This window comes from Diadema antillarum, unplaced genomic scaffold (genome assembly GCF_040938485.1).
Source record: "Diadema antillarum isolate AM-2024a unplaced genomic scaffold, OU_Dant_1.0 seq00000330_RagTag, whole genome shotgun sequence".
Lineage (NCBI taxonomy): Eukaryota > Metazoa > Echinodermata > Echinoidea > Diadematoida > Diadematidae > Diadema > Diadema antillarum.
The window spans coordinates 22455-42500 of record NW_027271347.1 but is presented as its reverse complement, the minus strand read 5'-3'; the positions used below and the strand labels follow the sequence as shown (position 1 = coordinate 42500).

General features: G+C 38.3%; 1 protein-coding gene across 1 annotated transcript in view; it reads left to right on the top strand.

Annotated features, from left to right (window-relative positions):
- Positions 1 to 20046, top strand: part of LOC139730727 (casein kinase I-like) — a 41766-nt gene that overhangs the window by 14 nt on the left and 21706 nt on the right. The window contains exons 1-3 of the mRNA XM_071641592.1: positions 1 to 311; positions 4731 to 4837; positions 7432 to 7558. The exon at positions 1 to 311 is cut by the window's left edge and continues 14 nt beyond it. Coding sequence (XP_071497693.1) covers positions 180 to 311; positions 4731 to 4837; positions 7432 to 7558 — 366 coding nt within the window. The 5' untranslated portion in view covers positions 1 to 179. The remainder of the gene's footprint in view (positions 312 to 4730; positions 4838 to 7431; positions 7559 to 20046) is intronic.

Genomic DNA, 20046 nt, shown 5'->3' with positions numbered 1-20046 from the left:
AAGTGTACGTATTTACCGTATATAAATTACCCGTGTAGAAGACCTACGAGACTTTGGCGACGAAACAACGTAAATTGACGGCATAAAATAAATGCTACAATGTCCGGAAAATTGACTCAATCATCAACGCACTGAAGAGATTTCTGTAGCTGGGACTTCTATCAGACAACTCTTCCATCATGTCGAGTGCTGGAAGTCAAAGCCAGAAGGCTGAGTATTTAGTCGGAGGTGGTAAATACAAACTCGTACGGAAGATCGGGAGCGGATCATTTGGTGATATTTACCTAGGGATCAACATTGCCCATGGCGAAGTACGTTTGATGTTAACTTAATTGCCCAAGTCCATGCATACTTTGTTACTGCTCTGTTGTTTATTGTCTATTCCTGTACCCACTGGCATTAGTAAAATGAATATTGGTAATGTAGTCAGTAAGTGTGTGTGTGTGTGTGTGTGTGTGTGTCGACATTTTAATTTATGAAAGTTGTACGAGGACTTGGGATCCTGATTCCTAACGCGTTAGATCACAGACGAACTGGCTTGATCTTTTAGTTCACTAAATTGTTTGTAGCCATCTCGACATCTGTTAAGAAGTTCTACCATGCCACTACTGAATGGCATTGAACATTGGAATCGTTAGCATGAGCTCTAATGTTGCGTTAGACTTTTAGAGCAGAAGTTATCACTAATATCAGCAGCATGCAACAGTGCCCAGCCAGCGCCATTCCAGGCAGCACAGCAGGGACAGATGCATGCTATCCTAGCGCCTTGACCGAAAGATTGGTCTGTATCTTGTTGGGGATATGTTCCGCGGAGACTGCATCTGGCTTTACGGAGAGCTGTGAAGTAAAAAAATGATAAAAAACTCTCTGGACGGATGGATTTTTCTATGTAATCCCTGCATGCTGTGCCTGGCTCACTAGACAGAAAGATCCGTCTGTCCGGAGGACTCTTTTATATTTTGCCATTAACGCTGTCCTCCGTAGACAGACGGAAGGTTGCAGTACCCATTGCTGTGTGGATGTTCTTAACCACTGTCTCTATGGAAAATTGGGTGAGGTACCTCACCCTTCTCGATTGCGTCTAATTCACGGCCCTAGGTCGGCAAATTTAAGCTTGTATGGTGAATTCATTTTTTTAAGAATACGTTACACTCACCAGATTAATGAATAATCCAACATTTTAGGAGAATTTTCAACGTAAAACACAGCCTGTCGCGTCGTCACATTCAAACTGCAGAAACATACACTATGAATCTATTAGCCAATCACATGCGAGGTAGTTTCGACGTGTTTGTTTTACTACAACACGTACCTCGCATGTGATTGGCTTAGCAATTGTTACAGATTCAAAATGGCGACTTACTGCTCGCGAACGGCGATGTTGCGATATCGATAAAATTTCTGCATTATAACCGAGGTTATGTGAGTATTTCGATTGCACAATGTGAGAAATTTATCCCAAATATTGCTGCATAATGTGTCATGTCATGTCATACTTGTTTGAATGTAAAAAAGCTGTCTGAAATTTGGTTTATCGTAACGTTTGATCTGTGCGCGACTGCTCCACACAGGAGCCGCAATCATTGACTTCGGTCAACTGGCTCACTAGCCCAGCAGCCCAATCTTCTGGCACACAGTGGTTTGACATGGATGGTAAAAGGCATTTGTTACTTTCTTATGTATGTACAGAAATCTTTCCCTAAACGCAGTCTCCATGGAAATGTATCTCTGACGATAAAATACAGACTGGGGCCGTATTCTGAGGGTTATTAAGTGTCTGATTAGCACTTAATTACGGAATTGGTATTCTGAGAGCATGATTAAGTAGGCGGTATATTAACTACCATAGCAACAAGCGTTTTGGCGGGAAAGGCTTGCGCGTATCAATGCGTGCACCTCTGAGAGGACTTAATCACAGAGTTAATTACGAATCGGTATTCTGAGGGTGTGAAAGTATGAAAGTTAATGGAAAACTTAATGATACCAAAGAGTGTCATTAACTAAGTCTCCGATATCACGCATTACAGCGTGTTTTCTCGGCCACAACGATGCGTATCGTCCTCGATAACCGAGGAGCGGTTGAGTCTTGTTGTCATGGTATCTGTAGAATTCAGAAAAAAAAGAAATATAGCCGATCTTCAGGGAATTGTGTCATTTTATGTGAGCTCTTCGCGTGCGTAGGTGAAGGGTTGTATTCAAAGACCGAAGTGTGCGCACGGAACTCTTGCGTTGTAATTACAGGGGGTGTGTGGAGGAGCGCGCATTGAGGGCATATTTGCGCGCGTTATCACCATTTTGGCTTCTAACAACGCTTCTGATTGGATGGGATAACAATTAGATGGGAGGAACCTAAGATAATTATAGGGGACTTAATCATACCGTAATTACGTCCTCAGAATACCGATTCTGCCCATGATTAAGGGTCTATTAACTACTCGACTTAATTACAAAGTTAATCACATACTTAATTACGACCTCAGAATACCACCCCGATCTTTCAGTCTATATGACATATGTCCAAAAACTCCAGTTGGTTGATTATCAATCATTGGGAATATCAATGTTGTAGTGAATGCCATCCACCACATTTGGAAAATTATTCAAAATGTTACTTCTGCTCCAGTGGTAGTGCAGTGCTACCATTAAGGGCGTTACCTACATGTAGTGTAAGTGTAAGTGGGTCAATGTAGGAATTCTTGATAGGATTGGGTATTATTAAATGGAGTTTCATGCATGTATGCTAGTGGATATCTCAATTTCAGCCAAACCAAATTGCATTAAACTGACGAAAAACTAAAATTACTTCTGTATCAAATACATGTAATTCATGTAAATTGTAACTGGTAGTCACTTGCAATGTATTCCAGCTTCAATATTTGGCATTGTAACTTTAATAGACAGTAGAAACATACAGTTTACACACTAATAATGCTGTGTTGACTATGCATATTCTTTCAACAGACCTTGACTGTTTGTTACTGTTGTGGTCCTCAGCGATGCCGCTGAAAATTGAAACCGGATGAACACTTTCCACAATCCAGTATGCACTGCAGTGCTTAACGCTTTCACCAGTCTGACAGTCCCAGACCTAGATAAAAGTCGCTGGATTGGGCCAGTAACTTTAAAGAAATTGCCAAATTTACTAATCCAACATGACTGGTAAAAAAAGAAAATAAATAAATAAATAAATAAAATAAATAATAAATATATCAGGGCCAGTCTAAAAAAAGAGCAGCAATGTTAAATTTTAGGTTCAAACCAGTAAAAAATTGAAAAACTGGGTATATACTGGTCTGACAGGGACAGGTTGGACCAGTAGTAAAATGGATCAGTGTGCAGCCCTGTGAACACTGCATCTCTAAATTTACAGGACGATTACAGGACAGAGTGGTTGTCTGAAGCTCAACATACATATTAATATATTCAACATTTAAGTGGTCCTTAGTACACCTCACATTTTAGAGACTTTAAATGGTCATTACTGTGATTTCCAATCAGCTCTGCAGATTGTGTTTAACAGTGGCAAAAAGTTGTATACATGTATGCCAATATATTTTGTGAGGATAATCACAGTGTATATTATATCTCAAATCAAGACTTAAAGGGATGGTGCAGTTTTGCTTTAGATGGGGCTGCAGGTTTCCAACATGTGTATGTGTGTGTGTGTGTGTGTGTGTGTGTGTGTTTGTGAGATAATGAGAAACCTCTTCAAAGTTTCAAAGAATTCAAAGTTTATTTGGAGAGAATGGGTTTTGAAATGGCTGAGATATCCAAATAAAGCGATCCTAATAAAATGTGAAAGGCCTCAACTTTTATTTGGATTGTTTTGTTTTACCTTATCTTTGGATTATATCTTGGTCATTTCAAAACCGATTTTCATCAAATAAACTTTCAATTGCCCTTAGAATTGTATGCTCTTTATCATTTCATAGAGTGGTTTCTAGTATCTCACAAAACGTTAAAAGTGGGATCCTCACCTCAACTAATACTGTACCATCCTTTTAAAAGACAAGTTTGCGTTATATGGTTAAAATCACAGCAACAGAACGAGAATCATCTCTTTTCAAGATAATATCCTCACCCTTGGAGATGAATTACTACATTTCTTATAGGAGGTATTCAGTGTTTCAGTGAGTTAATGACTTCACAAAAATCAATTGACCAGCAAATTGTGAAAGATGCAAATACCATGAAAATGACACATACATGTACATGTATGCAGTATACATGTTATTTGTATACCGTAGGATTAATGATTCATTTGTCATACACCTTCTACAATTTCAATCAAAATTGATTGTTACTGGGATTTCTTTTTGTCTACTTGATCAGTGACTGTGTTGGGGCAGCATCTCTCAAGACAAAATCTGATTCTACAGATGGATATTATATATCTGAATAGAAAAAGGACAATCACAAGAGTGAAGAAAATACCTGTATAAACAAATTTGTCTGTTTTATGTTTGTTTTTGTTCTTGTTTTCTGTTGTTGTGTTCAAATCTTACATTGTGATAAAAGATAGGTCACATCAGTATTCAATGTATTATATATGATTACTAATGAAATATAAACTATGGCAAAAGATATTTGATGTGTCCTACTCTACACTCATTGAACTGTGTTTATAACTTCTGTCAGTTGGTACTTGTGTTGACATGTAGTAGTTTGTTTCTGATATGTACTTTAAATGTAGATAATCACTGATTCTTTCCCCTCACCAATTCTTTTAGGAAATTGCAGTCAAAATGGAATCAGGGAAGGCAAGACATCCACAACTAAACTATGAAGGCAAGGTCTACAAAATGCTACAGGGTGGTGTCGGTATACCAAAAATCAAGTAAGATGGGGAATCCTTTCTTTTCACATTCTCTTTAACAGGGTCGTTCTTATTCTTATAATGTGCAAGATTTCAACTTTATATTTCTAGTGTTTAGAGAAATGGGCAGGATTTCACGGAAAGCTTGCTTTACAATGTGTAATAATGATCCATGCTAAGCTGAAATTTGGCACTTATTGTTATGATGTCAGCTGCCATCTAGGTTCTAGTTTGTGACAAAATTTCATAAACTTTCTTAGATTTTGGTCCATTATGTTGGTCATTTTATAATGGCATGTTTCAAAGCTGATATCAAACTGCCTCTCAGTATGGCAGTGGGAAGTTGATTCTTAACCAATATTTTGCTAGTGTACAAGTGTATCGAAGCATTGTTTGTTTGCATATCTTATGATAGCAGGTTTGCTGACAATTTATTCCATTTGATATGATACACGTATGGCATCCACAGCAGTTTGTGCATTTCCTGTAGAATGCATTGTCTCTGTAAACATGGACCAATCACTAGGGCTCTTTTTTACCAGTAAGTACATTTGATTGATTTATGATGAAAAAGAAAATATTATATACATGTAATCACATTAAAAAATACCACTCGAGAAAGGAGGAAAGAAGCATTTCGGTCAACGGGTACAAACAAGGTAAGAATAGTGAAAATAAGCTAGAAGCTTATGACCCTGAAATGAATGCATAATTGCTTGTAGTGCCGTAGGCACTGGTGCCGCAAAGCTGTCATGCCTATGTGCATGCTATGTTTGAAATCATCTCAGTGCAGGAGTCAAATGCTGAGTCCCAAGTGCAAATACAAAGTTCCGGTTGGTTGAGAATCTGGCATTTTTTTTTTTTTTTTTTTGGCGGTCAGGCCTTGCCAAAGATCTCTCATGAGGGATACTGACAGGGAACACTCGAGTGCTTGCAATAAATCATAGCTATCAACTTTGGTAGAGAGAGGAACTACATGTAGCATGCACCACATTGCACATAACACTGCATATTGATGAGGAGTAAAACCAAAAGTTACATCAGCTGCCATGGAGAGATCTTACAGTGTTTAGGTTTAGCTTTATTCATGCAGCATGTTGTGAATACACCTAAAGCTGACAAATATTCACTACAAGAGATTCAAGTGTGCATATTTTGCTCATCATTACTTGTTTGTCGAATAAAAAATGCAACTCAAGCAAAGAATTTGATTGAACAAGTATAAAAAGCAAACTAAACTGAAAAAAAAAAAGATTGCTATATCTGAGATACTGGTGTAAGGAAACATACAGCATTATAATTTTTCCTTAGGGGCAGAAGGTGAAGTTTTTATTCAGATTGAATCTTGCTCTGGAAATCTTTTTTTTTTTTTCAACTCAGCTGTGTCATAAGAGGATTGGATTTGACATACTGTAAAACCTGAAAACTTCACAGCATGAAATTCCAAGAAATGCTGCTGGCATTCAATGCAGTGCTTAGACAAAAAACTGTCACGAATCTTGGTTCCATAGGAAATTTTCATTAAAAAAAAAATAAATTGTGATATAAAGGGAAACATTGCCGTACTAACAACCACTTCCTGAAGCTAAACTTAAGAATTTGACATGTTACAAGTGGGCGTTTAGATATTAGTTTGTAAAGTGATCACTCTGTGTAGCAAGAAGTGATGCTGAATTGTTTTCATGAGGTGTAATTCTATCTATTGTGCAGTGGAAGAATGCATGTGGCACTTAATATATATATGGGTGTTACTCACATTGTCTTCATATTACTTCATGCATATTTTTCCGTCCAAGATAAGGACATCCGATGGGCCTAAAACTTGTGCCATTTTGATTTGATTTTAAGTGAATCTTTAAGTACTGCGTCTTTGGTTTCAAGAGGGTACTTTGGGTCCATGTATATCGTTTACGTGTAAGATTGTACATTGTGTGTATCAAACTGGCAGTTATGAACACTGGAAAAATAAGAGCAAAGTCATGAGACTGATGTACATATTAAAGTTGCTATTGTTGTCTCCCATCATTTTACCATCACAAAAAATGTTACATACTTCTTCTGTCCATGAAACAAACTGACAGACATGTCCAAGCTTACAAATGTACAAGTACATGTATCATGTACATTGTCAGCTGACCATGTTTTAAGGCATCATGCACTAATATCTTTATTTTTCTTTTGGTACTAAAACCATGTCGTAGTTACAAAACTGATTCTTATCTGATTGAAAAATAAATAGAATCAGTGACAAAAGCTGGTGACATTTTATCTACGTATCTCAAAGCCTTATCATCATACAGATAAAATTTCTTGTAATTGATCACAATCCACTTTTGTGTGAATGTACTCCACTGTTCTGATTGCACAAGTAGTAAACAGAAGGAGTAGTAGACAAGTGTGTTATGTGCCCCATACATAAAATCACAAAATATCATCAAAGACCACAAACAACCCTCCCCCCCAAAAAACAAAACAAAACAAAACAAAAAACGAAAAACTGTAGTAGTTATAAAGAGCATAGTCACAAATTTGTATTTTTATTTACAAATACCTGTGATGTACAAGGGAACACCAAGATGTGATTTAATCGGTACCATTTCTGTGTTTTCCGCCAGGTGGTTTGGAACAGAGAAGGATTACAATGTATTAGTAATGGAACTCCTTGGACCCAGCCTTGAGGACTTATTCAACTTTTGTGACAGGCAGTTCTCCATGAAGACAGTGCTGATGTTGGCAGATCAGGTAAAGTCACGAATTATGATTTTTCCGTATCACAGAACTTTCGATCAAATGGAAGGTTGATATGAAATCGATATATGGCTGGATCTTCATGCATTTGCCAGCACACAAAGGTACTGAAGATACCTTGTATCAATTTATTATATCTCAATTTCAAAGATGTTTAAGGCATCACACACTACTAATTCTGTATCAGTTTTGTGCTCATTAATTTAGAGATTGTGTAGCATAAAATTGACCAGACAGAGGCAGACTACTGTAATCCTTTTCGCTGGAAAGGACATAAAAAGTAAAAATGTTCTCAAGTAAGGCATATTGTGCTTTTGCGAGACATGTTTGACAGTGGCTCTGTCCAGTTTTGTGCAGTGTACCCTTTTCAGCTATTGTGTGTTGCAGAGCTCTCAACCTTGAAGAAAATATGTTTGCCCGCTGCAATTAAGTGGATATGTATCAACCAGAGTCATGTCTGCTTGTATCCATAGCAACATGGTAAAGACGCAGGTTGTCCTTTGAAATAACCACGCAGGACCGAATGATCAGATACTAAAAGATCATCCACAATAACATGAAAATTTAAAGAGTTCGTAGATATTCCCATGAGAAGTTTGCTTGAGGACAACATCTGATACAAGGATTGTGTATGTTCTGTTGCCAGAGCTAAGACTCCTACTTTAAAAGAGGATAATGTATTTTTTTTTTATTGAAAGCTGCAGCATACATGCTGATAGACCTTGATAGTGCAAGGGAAATAACTTTATTTTAAGTGTATCATAGATTTACAAGCTACAAGCTTCAGGATTCAAAGTAGATAATGGAAACATGCATCAAGACAACCTTGCATTCATACATCAACAGTAGACATTAGTGCACATCAGCATGATTTACAGTAATATTTATGAGGAAATATCCTATAGTGATTGCCTCTTGAAAGTTGACCAATATTTTTACTTTGAAAAAGACAAAAGACACAACAAGATGGTTTATAGAGACCCTGTACTGTAGTGTGAACTCAAAGGTATTAAACATGTTGCACGTGGGTACACCGAGCATACAAATTGTAAGTGTGTATGTATTTGTGTTTGATCTTGTCAAATGCACATTATTTTTATGTGTGTGTGTTCATGTAATGCTCTGTGACAGGTGTTGCATAGTCAGCTGTAATCAACTATTAGAAAACCTCAAGTAATATATGAGCGAGGGGAAAATTTACAACAAACCCTCCTATTCTGTGTATTTCACAATGTACCAGCAACAGTGATCACATTGACTAGGCCTGGAAGAGAGTTTGTGGTTGAAGTATTGCAGACTTTAAGTTTGGCCATCAAAGAGAGTGTTAATAGAGCTGATCATTCATGAAGGCCTGTAGATACATATGAGGCGCGGTCAGACTGGCAAAAGATTGAGAAGTTTAAGATCGCGATCATTAAGATCTTGAAGTTTTGCCAGTGTGACCGCAAACTTCCCGCAAAACTTCTTGCGAAACTTCCCACTTCAACTAGGGATTTTTCCCCAACCCCCTCCAAATTTCTTGATCTTTTGCCAGTGTGACCGCGAGAAACTGAAACTTCGCGATCTTTGTCACGTGACCAGTCCACCACCTGCTTGTGGGCAGTGTCTCCGAAGCGTGAGGCCATTGTCATATACAGGCGTGCATTGTTACGGCACAATCACTAACCATCAGAAGGCGTGCTCTTTCTTCTCTCTTATGCGCGTGCACCGATGACTCAAACTTCTCGAGCCAAAGATCGAGAAGTTTGGCTGCCAATGTGACCGCACGACAAAAGATCGCGAAGACTTCGCGATCTTAAACTTCTCGATCTTTTGTCAGTCTGACCGCACCTTTTGTGTACTCGTGACTGAACTTGCCTTTCATTTTGTTCCAAATGGTCTCTGTCATATGAAAGGTAAAGAGTAAAAAGTTCAAGGTTTAATAAACTCCAGGAGTTCATAATAAGCAGCGAATTTCATGTCATGCCACCATAAATGCATTCATTAACTACTACAGGTGACTTGATATATCAAAAATTCTGTGTACGTAATAATTGTGTACTGTATGCAAGTTCTTTTGTCCATAAAAGCATTAAATAATTTCTTTGCTCCCCTTATTTTGACTTGTGTATGAACTGCATCAAGTGCTCTACGCCAATGTAAAGTATGCCAAAAAGTTGAATGAAATATGAGCAATGAAAATGGTATTCCATTGGGATGGAGTCCCATTTTCCTTGCTCATTTGTTAATATTTTTTGGTCAGTTTCCCTTTGTTTGCATATAAAAAAAAATGGAATATGTTTAAATTTTTACATTCATCTCTCATACTCCTTTGCATTTTGGGGCTTATTGTTAAATATACTTTAAAAGAGAAATTTTTTTGTGGTGTGGAAATTGTAATATGCAACTGGAAGCTAGCACAAAAAGAAAAGCATGCAAATGTTTTTGCGTGCAGTATGTTCCAGTCAGGCGCGCCGGAAGCAGTTTTGGATTGGGGGGGCAAACATTTGAGGGGGCTCAAGATTACACCATGCATATGTTACACAATATACACATACACACACACACACGCACACACACACACACGCACACACATCTATTATATATATATATATATATATATATATTATATATATATGTAAAGTGGCGTACGGTGGGTCGAAACATGGGGGGAACCATAAAGTAATTTTGACGGTCTGTATATGCTTGTGCGTGTGTGCGTGAGCAATAATGGGACTACAATACATTACGGAATGTGATACATTCAACAACGCAGTCATTGAGGAACATTGTAAGTTTTCCTTACATGGATTATGGAATGACGGTGTGAAACGATCGACAAATTATATACTGTCAGCAACATAAGGTGAATGGCATAACAATAAAATGCGAGCGAGCTTGAAAATTTTGATGTTCTATACAGTTCCAAAACTGGAGTTTTAATTGTAGCTACATATTTCGCTTTGAAATAAATGGGAGCGCATCGGGCGCAACTGCTGGCAATTATTGGCAGCAACATTAGGAGAATGGCATAACGATTCAATGCGAGCGAGCGAAGCGAGCAAGCTTGAAAATTTTGACATTGTACAGTCCCAAAACTCCCGTTTGTAGCTATATCTTTTGCTTTGGAAATTGAGGGGGGGGGGGGGGCATCGGACGCAACTGCTGGCAATTACTGGCAGCAACATTAGGAGAGTGGCATAACGATTCAATGCGAGCGAGCGAAGCGAGCGAGCTTGAAAATTTTGACATTTTACAGTCCCAAAACTCCCGTTTGTAGCTATATTTATCTTTCGCTTTGGAAATTAAGGGGTGGGGGCATCGGGCGCAACTACTGGCAATTACTGTCAGCAACATTAGGAGAATGGCATAACGATTCAATGCGAGCGAGCGAACCGAGCGAGCTTGAAAATTTTGACATTCTAGAGTCCAACAACTGCCGTCGTAGCTATGTTTTTCGCTTTAGAAATTAAGGGGGAGGCGCACCGGGCTCAACTGCTGGATGCGAGCGAGCGAAGCGAGCGAGCTTGAAAATTTTGACATTTTACAGTCCAAAAGCTGCCGTTTGTAGCCATGTTTTTTCCCTTTTATTCATATATATACATATTTATTTTATTTTCTTTGTTTATTCATTTATTTTTATTATCATTTTTTTTTTTTTTGGGGGGGGGGCTTTTTGGGGGGGCAAAAATGCGTTTTGCCCCCCCACTTTTTGGATTGGGGGGGCGGCCGCCCCCCCTGCCCCCCCACTTCCGGCGCCTATGGTTCCAGTAGTTAATGTGCTGATTCTGCAGAATTGAAAACACACAAAATTCATCTTGACTGGCTGAGCACGAAAAATAATTGCGCGAAAATATCCACTTTTACAGTAGGCCAATGTTGGCACAGTATAGGGCAGAGCGAGCTTGGCTTGGTCGGTAAGCCGTACTCCACACTCTACTTTTGAGAGTGTTAAAGAATACTTTTATGACCAGACATTGTTTTTGATAGTTGATCAACACTGTATGTTGTGTATGCCACCTGTAGGTACCCTGAACAAATTAACACAATGGGATGGATGGAAATTGATGATATTAAAAATCTGTGTGTGAGCTTTATCGAACTACAGTAAAGTGTGTAAATTGCTCTTAACCCGTTGAGGACGAGTCCCGAGTATACTCGGACAAAGGTCTATGGGAAATGCGTGTTATAGCAAAATCAAACCGTCCTCAACGGGTTAAAACAGAGCATAACTACCTTTCTGAATGATGTGGAAATTTTGTGTTTGGCCCTCAGATGAAGGGCCTCTTTAGTAATGCTATTTGTATTACTGTATATTTTGGCTGCCCCAAGCAGCTTGGCATGCCAGTAACGGTACTTGGTTTCAAGATCCTCATACTCATGTTAGACTAGGTAAATTGCAAACATTTATGTCACTGTTTGCATGTGCCTTAAAATAATTTAAACTTCTGTATATGTAAAATGTATTTAAAGCTAAACTGTAGAGGAAGGAGGTGAATGAGTTAGGAATAGAATAAGAATGTGGAAACAACAGAGAAGCGATCCATGATGAAAAAATGTGTAAATAAGAAAGTGGGAGAGCTGCAATGCCATTGTGGATGTTGAATAGTGGGAAAGAGTAGAAAAATGGACCTCAAGTTTAATTCATTGCTTGCTTGCAGACAGAGTGTGCACAGCAACAACAAACACCCTTACAGGATTTCTGAAAAAGAAAAAAAAAATTGTGCAGGGCCTTTGTTCCATAGTTTAAACTGATAATCTATTTGGCGCAGAGCAATTCTGTTATCACCAAGGATTCTACATAATAGGGGCTTATTGATTACCTCTTCCTGATCGATCAAGAGAGCTGTACAGACAGACACACAGCCCTATAAAGAGAGATGCTTGGCTACTGGTTTAGGATAGTGTACATGTACTTCTGTAGATGTAAATAATGATAATACATGAATGCATCTAGAAGACTTACGGTGAAGTGCATTACGATCAGTATGCAGTTCAGATGCCAACATATTATGAAGATACATGACATGTTGCTGGATGATACATGTATACATGTACTATCCTTAAGTGCATGACAAGCGGAATAGCTATTTGTTGATGACTGGAGAGAACTGATTATGACTGATCAGGTTCCATGATGCCTGTATCTTGTAGAGTTATATTTGTCTCTTGAAATGAAATGTGCACTTTTGGCTTACTGTGGACATGCTTGATGCAGTTTTGTACACAGTCACCTTGGCTGCTTAATTGGTTGCTTTGGTCACCTGCAAGTGCATTTGGAGTAGAATGTAAAACTTGGATATCATATTAGGGTTTAACAAGACAGTCCATACATCATGTGCAGTGTGAATGATGAAAGTCAGGATGTGTCTGTGAGCCTGATGATTGCCTGTGTATAAAAGGCAGGGGAAGTGCTGGTCAGTGGTTTGCTCGGCCTACAGTCCATGGCTTGGTAGTACTAGTACAAGGCATATTGGGTACACAGTGGACGAGTGGTTTACAGTCAAGGGCCTTTAAATATTTGTGCATGAGTGACAGATGAGTCACTGCCTTCACACCAAGACATGGCTTCTTCATATTTATGTCCTGTGTTCTTATAGACATTTGCTGGAAAAAAAAAAATGTGTGGTTATTGTTTAGTCAGTACAAGGTGACAGCACTTGCAATACCATGAATGGGTAAACACAAAGAAATAGAAGTTTCAGTATTTAATAGAAAACCCACATAAAATATTAAAGGAAGTAATAGTTCAAATGTAAACATGTCTCAACAAGATGTGCACAAAGAAAAGTAGACTGTGTACAAACGCTGTACAATGTGTAATTGCAACCATGGAAGCAAATAAGAAGAGGAAATGATGTCAACGAGGTGCATCACAGCTTCTCCATTGGTTTGTGTCAAAACATACAACTTACTACTTAATAGTACATCCATGTTGATGTTGGGACTACACTGTACAAGCCCCACCCTCTCCCGAATTTCTCTGTGCTGGACTCTTTTTTCTGTACATTATTCAATTTTAATGTGCAGAAGATTCCCTTAAACTATCAAATATGACAGTTTATCATGACCTACAGTACAATGTACATGCATGTGCTTTATCATTTTCCATTCAGGTGATGTCTTGTTTCCTTTATTTCATGTCAAAGTGACCTCCCCTACATGTAAATCCTGTAACTGTTAAAAGATGTGCACATGTACTACTGTATGTACAATACTCTTAGTATAATTATGTTTAAACCTGTACTAGTGAGTTTTATTCCACTTGGGTATGGTACAATGTACAGTACATGTTGATGATCTGAGTATCTCGTCAACCAGTAACTTACAATGCCAGACAATCTGTGTCATGTACAGAGTATACAGACAACTGTGATTGTAAAGCAGTGTTTACTAATTATAGTGATGAGTTGGCTGTGTTTATTTGTCTAGCATGGCTCCCACAATGGGAAAGAGCTGACTAATGAGAGGTTGAATTTTACTGTGCAGGCGTGCTGATCAAAGCGTTCATGACTACAATTTGTATGTGAAGGGATGATACACTGTGTAGTCATACTTGAACACAATACAGTAGGATGCTAGCTGGAATGAAAAATACAATAAAAAACATTGATATTACATTGGATGGCAATGAATGAAATGCCAGGGAATGTTGCCTGAATATGGGCCAATATTGCATGGTTGAAGATGAGTGCAATCAGGGAGGTGCAGTATTGGCCCTTATACATTGTAAACTGTACGATTTTCCCTGGTATTCCATGAAATAAAGCAATCCAATGAAATCATAATGATCGCTGTTACATCATTATCTATAGAAGGCATACATCGTAGACAGCTGTAAAAAGTAGCTGGAATTTAGAGACTAGACTGTGCACTAAGTTGTGACTTGCTTGTTCATAATGTACACGTACAGCTGTAGCAAGAGTTTGCGCACTTGTTCATGTTCATGCAGCAAATGAGACAAAGTATGGTGTACTGTATCATTGTACAGCCACTTACAAGTGTACTACAGTAAGTAGCCAATGGGGAATCAATATAGCAGTCTACAATTGTATGTGTTGCATTAGATACAGTATACAGTGTATGCTCTAACATTGCGCATGAAATCAAGTGGACAAAAGTACTTGTCTTTATAATACGCCACTACATTGTCATGCAACATACAATGTATACATGTAGATACAATACGTGTACATGTACACGTGTACATACGTACTGCCTGTGGTACACGCTTGTATCGTTGCTTGTCCATTCATCTGGTGTACAACTGTACAACTTTTTCTCCATTGTAGAGTTTTATTGGAGACTGCACTCAATGTACTCCTATCTCAGGTGATTATGTGTGGACACTGCAAAGTAGCTCTTTCTTTTCACTGTGCAGTTTATACATTAATATTCATTGTGATTGTAACTTTTTGATACATGTCAGGAGTTTTCGTATGCTACAGGTTTATTGCTATTTATTGATTAATTGGTGACAAATTATGCTTTGAATGGAGTGATTAGCATCAATCAAAGGATGCATCATGTTGTACAATGTACAATTTGTACTTAGAAGTGTACATTTATACCAGTCAGTGGTGCACATACAATGTGTATATGTACATTGTACAGTGGACTTTCGTACAAAAATGCAGTATATATGTACACTTGTACAGTAGTGTATTGCGAAGTGGAGTTCATACATGTATGTACATCTGCATACAGCATGTGATCGGGATCAAATATTATTTGCTCATGATGTATAAATCACAGTTCTTATCTATGCTGCAACAGGCATGATCAGGTACCTACATTACTACATGGTTTATATGCTGTATATATATTGTACATACATGTAGATCATGAGCAGTGTATGAAATTGTAGTGATGCATACAAACAATATTGCAATCATACAGTGTACATGTACGTGTATGCAAGGTTAATTATTTTCAAAACATAAGATGGAGCTTCATACATCTAGCACGTATCTCTCAGGATAATACATACAATGTATTTTTACACTGTCTACACTCCACAAAATTGTACAGCTTTTGATAAATACTGAACTGCTGCTGAACTGTCCTCAGGTTTACCACTTCTGTGTAAATACATGCCATGCAACAACTACATTGTGTAGGTTGCAGTAGCAAACTGTCCACCAGGCAATCTTTATGCACAGAAAGGCAAGTTCAGTAGATTTTTGTTTTGTCTTTGTATGTCATGTATGACTGCAAGTGTAGTGTAGTTTGACATGTTTGTTGTGATGTTTGGATACAGAACTCTACTTGGTGTAAAGTATGTTGATCGTACTTACAAGATTTGTGCGTTACATGTGTGATAGAAAGCGTTGTGACAAGTTACGTTGTTCCGAGGAAGGAAGTTGGCAAGCAGGCAAATTAATGTGTCAGGTTAGCCAATGAGTTCATTCAGTGTGGAAGCCTTAATTTAGATTTGACATTCTACCCGCTATGCCCAGGGCCTTTGACACAGTCAGTGTCAAGCATGTTTCATCACCAAGCTATTGAAGGGAGAGCTTATACACTGTAGTTATCTCTTGTACTGCCCTTGCAGTCTAGTACTGTACACTGTACAATGATACTGCAGATATCTGGTGCAGTTGTACATTGTGCGTGTGTGTGTGTGTGTGTGTCTGCTCACATGTAAATTGTGTAATACTAGGTGGTATTACATTGTTTGGGTACTACAAATACGTATAATATTTGCAGCAAAAGATAAGATAGATTTCACATACTGTACTGAGCTGTGTGTGCCTTGCTTTACTATGCTGTAGTTCTTTACCATACAAAAGGATTAGATGACAGCAGTATCAATAAAAAAGCACCTGTTTTATCATCACACAATATGCCGCAATATAAATTCTCCTGTGAAATACTGTGTACGCCGAATATTATGTCATATACTGTATGTGAAGTTCTTATTTTCGCGAATTTCGCTAGTCGGGTGCTATTCGTGAATTTAAAAACACACAAAAATGTAGACTCTGATACCAACATGTACATATGTCGTGCACTCATACACATTGTACATTTCTCTGTTCAGTTTCATACTCCATGATTGCTTATAAATCACTTGCAAAATCGTCGAGAAGTCCCGATTCGCAAAAAATTAGACTCGCTAAATATTGTATGGCGTATACAGTAGTGAAGAAGCCTCAAGTGTGTTCCCCTCCCCTTGTTTCATACAGTGTTCCCTTCACCCTCCTCCAATTCCCTCCTGGCTGTGACTGTCACAGTGTGCAGTAGTTAAATTGCATACATGTCATTTTTCATGTAGTGGTACCTACCTGGTTGTTATGTATACAATAACACTGTACAACAAGTTCATATGAAATCTATTGTGATATGTACAAAGCATATGGAATTTAATATACATTTTACATGTAATAAGGTGTTATAGTGTGAAAATTGAAATACAAACTTGTACTTGTATTGCCTGTAATATTACTTCAGATAAATTGTAGTTTGGCATTATGGTGTAGATTATTGTGTTTTAATCTGAACTGGGATTTGATTTTTCATTAAAGAGAGTAATGTTCCATGCTTTGCCCTGTCATGCAATACTGTATTTGTGACCTTACACTGCAGAATTTGCTCTGTCACTATGAGGAGGTGTATCCCAGTTTAGCAATCAATTTTTGTACCTTTTGAGTTGTTCTTTATATAGCCAGACAGCTTGCCCAACTCCCTCTTTGACACACATGCTGTGTACATGAAGCAACAAATGTTGCTTAATATGGTTTTAGGTTTTTGAATGATTGGAAGAAGAACAGACAGGATTAGCAAGATTACTACCAGTATTACAAGTACAACATTTCTTAAGCGCATTTATCAACTTGTATTCTCAAGGTTCACTTCAATGCATGCAGTATCAGAAGTTGAATACAGAACCTGTCTCAAATGTCTGATGAACTGCTTTGTGTGAATATCGTGAGATTAATAATTCCATTGATTTGAAGTTCAAACTCAGTCGTGCAGTATGAAATATTTTTTTGTACCATAATAGGGTCTAAACTAGGATAGCGTGATGTTATTTTGCTCTGTCTATCCAAAAACGGGGGATTCAAAGAGTTAAATGACCAAGAGACCCATTCCTCGGTGTGAAATATTGTGGCAGTAGCGAAAATTTGTGACGTTTCACACTTTCCGTTCACACTCTAACAGAAACTTGGCAAGCTACCCTGTACTGCTTTAAAGAAATTCATCAAGTTTTTACCGCCATGATGCACGTGCCTGACAGTGATTGCTTTGACAGTCTGCATGCAACCAGGGATGTCATTTGTATTCCACAATGGCCTGGCCAGCTGGTTGCAATTCATGTTTCATGTGTGGCTATATAGCGGGCAATACAAACGTTGAGTGGAAGCCATGTGAAAAAAAAAAAAAAAAAAAAATCTATTGGTGGGCTTGTCACTACATCACAGCAAACTTCAGATGGCTTTTTACTCAGTTGCTAGGCAACGTTCCTTGTAATGCTGCAAATGTTCACTGTCAGTATGTGTGGCCCTTCTGTGGTACTACCACACATTCTCATGTACATGTATGTATCAGGGAGATGAGACAAAAACACCTCCCTGCATGTATAAAGTGGTACTGTGTATATATTGATGTTGCAGATTGTTTGTTGCATTGCCAGACTTGGATGCAGTTGCTATTCAAACAGATGAAAGCTGTTCAGCTTGTCCTTGTACACCCTCATTAGCCACCTGTGTACCATTCCTCACACTTGGTAGCAGACTGCTGCAACATCTCTGGCTGCAGGGAACAGAAATGCTGAGATTCTGTGCATGGCAAATTGTGCGATATTTTCTCAGTGCAGGGGGTTTTAAGTGTACAATTCAAACAATCATTCAATGGAATTGAGTGGAATGAGCTTTTATTAGGTACATCAAAATGTCTGTAACAATTTGCCAATGTAGCAGACAAAAACAACAAAACCAAAACAACAAATAAACTGCATGAACCAGTAAAACTCCAACGCACAGTGCATCAATTCCTACGTGTGTACAGTCATGTGTTTGAAAAGTTACAATGATGGCAAATATTTGTGTTATTAGGCTCTGACTTGACTTCCTTGCAGAACTGTATATCAGGGTTTTTTTCAGTTGTTATTGCAAATTGTATGACTGGACTGACAGCAGCAGTTTCTTCACAAATGTTTTTCATTCCATGCAACTGGCACACACCCAGTTCAGTCATGGAACTCAAAGCAGTTTAGCCTGGTGACACATCTATTGAGTTTGAGCTGATTTGTCTTGTGCATTCGTTTGTGAAAGAAACGCATTGAAGTGAAGCAAATAATGGAGTATCAGTCTTGCGCTGACGTGTAAGCATGTTTATGATACAGGTACTTGTAGGGCTCTTCTTTCAAAGACCAGTGGGTTGCACTGGTACTAAGTTGTAGTTGTTGTTTTTGTTTTCGTTAAGTAGGGATTTAAAATTACGAAGTGATCACATGCTGAGAAGAAACAAATGTAATGAAATTGATTTGATCCAGTACAAGTGCATTATAGGCCTCCTTTGCACGTTATCATGCATCATGCAGAGTGAAAATGTTTGTTTCTCTGTATGCTTATTAATGCTACATGGAATTCATTTTGTCATTTTGATGCAAGCAAAAGAAACCAACATAAATTGAATCTGTTTGCATACGTGTATCTCCAATTACAGATGTATGCCTGACAGCATGACTGTTTGTCTTGTGAATTCAGAATGTTAATAGATACTTACAGTCTGTACATATATAGGTCATGCACAAAGGCATCATGAACAGTTGCCACAAGTTAAATGAGACATCTTGCGAGTAAGAACTTTTTTTTCTTAGATGATTGAGCAATTTTTGTCGAACCCACCGGAGGTGCAGGGAGACTAAAGGGATCGCCTGCGGCATCTGTCCGTCCGTAACGCTACAAAAACATGGATGACTCTCTACTGAGGACTTTAATTTCAATCAAACTTGGAGGGAAGAGTGGTTATAAAAAGTTACACAATTTATAAAGCATGAAGGTCACCTCAAGGTCAAAGGTCACAGGCAGGGGTCAATGAACTTTAGGGCCCAATGTTAAGTTTTTACGGCGCGTTTTGATTATGGCTCATAACTTTTGAGCTTGTATGTCCATTTGTGACCAAACTTGGATGGTAGATGTCCCTTGGGGAGTTGCAGATCACCACAAGGTCAGCGGTAACAGACAGGGGTCAACAAACTTTTAGGGCCCAATGTTAAGTTTTTACGGCGCGTTTCGATTATGGCTCATAACTTTTGATTCCTATGTCGTTTGTGACCAAACTTGGATGGAAGATGTCCCTTGGGGAGATGAAGTTCATCACAAGGTCAAAGGTCACAGACAGGGGTCAACGAACTTTAAGGGCCCAATGCTAAGTTTTTACGGTTGTCACAAATGTACACACTAGTAGTTATGTACATGTACAGTACGCGCAATAAGAAACGCCTCCGTCAATTTCGTTTTCCAACGAAAGTTCGTTATCGATCGAGTAGCAACGAA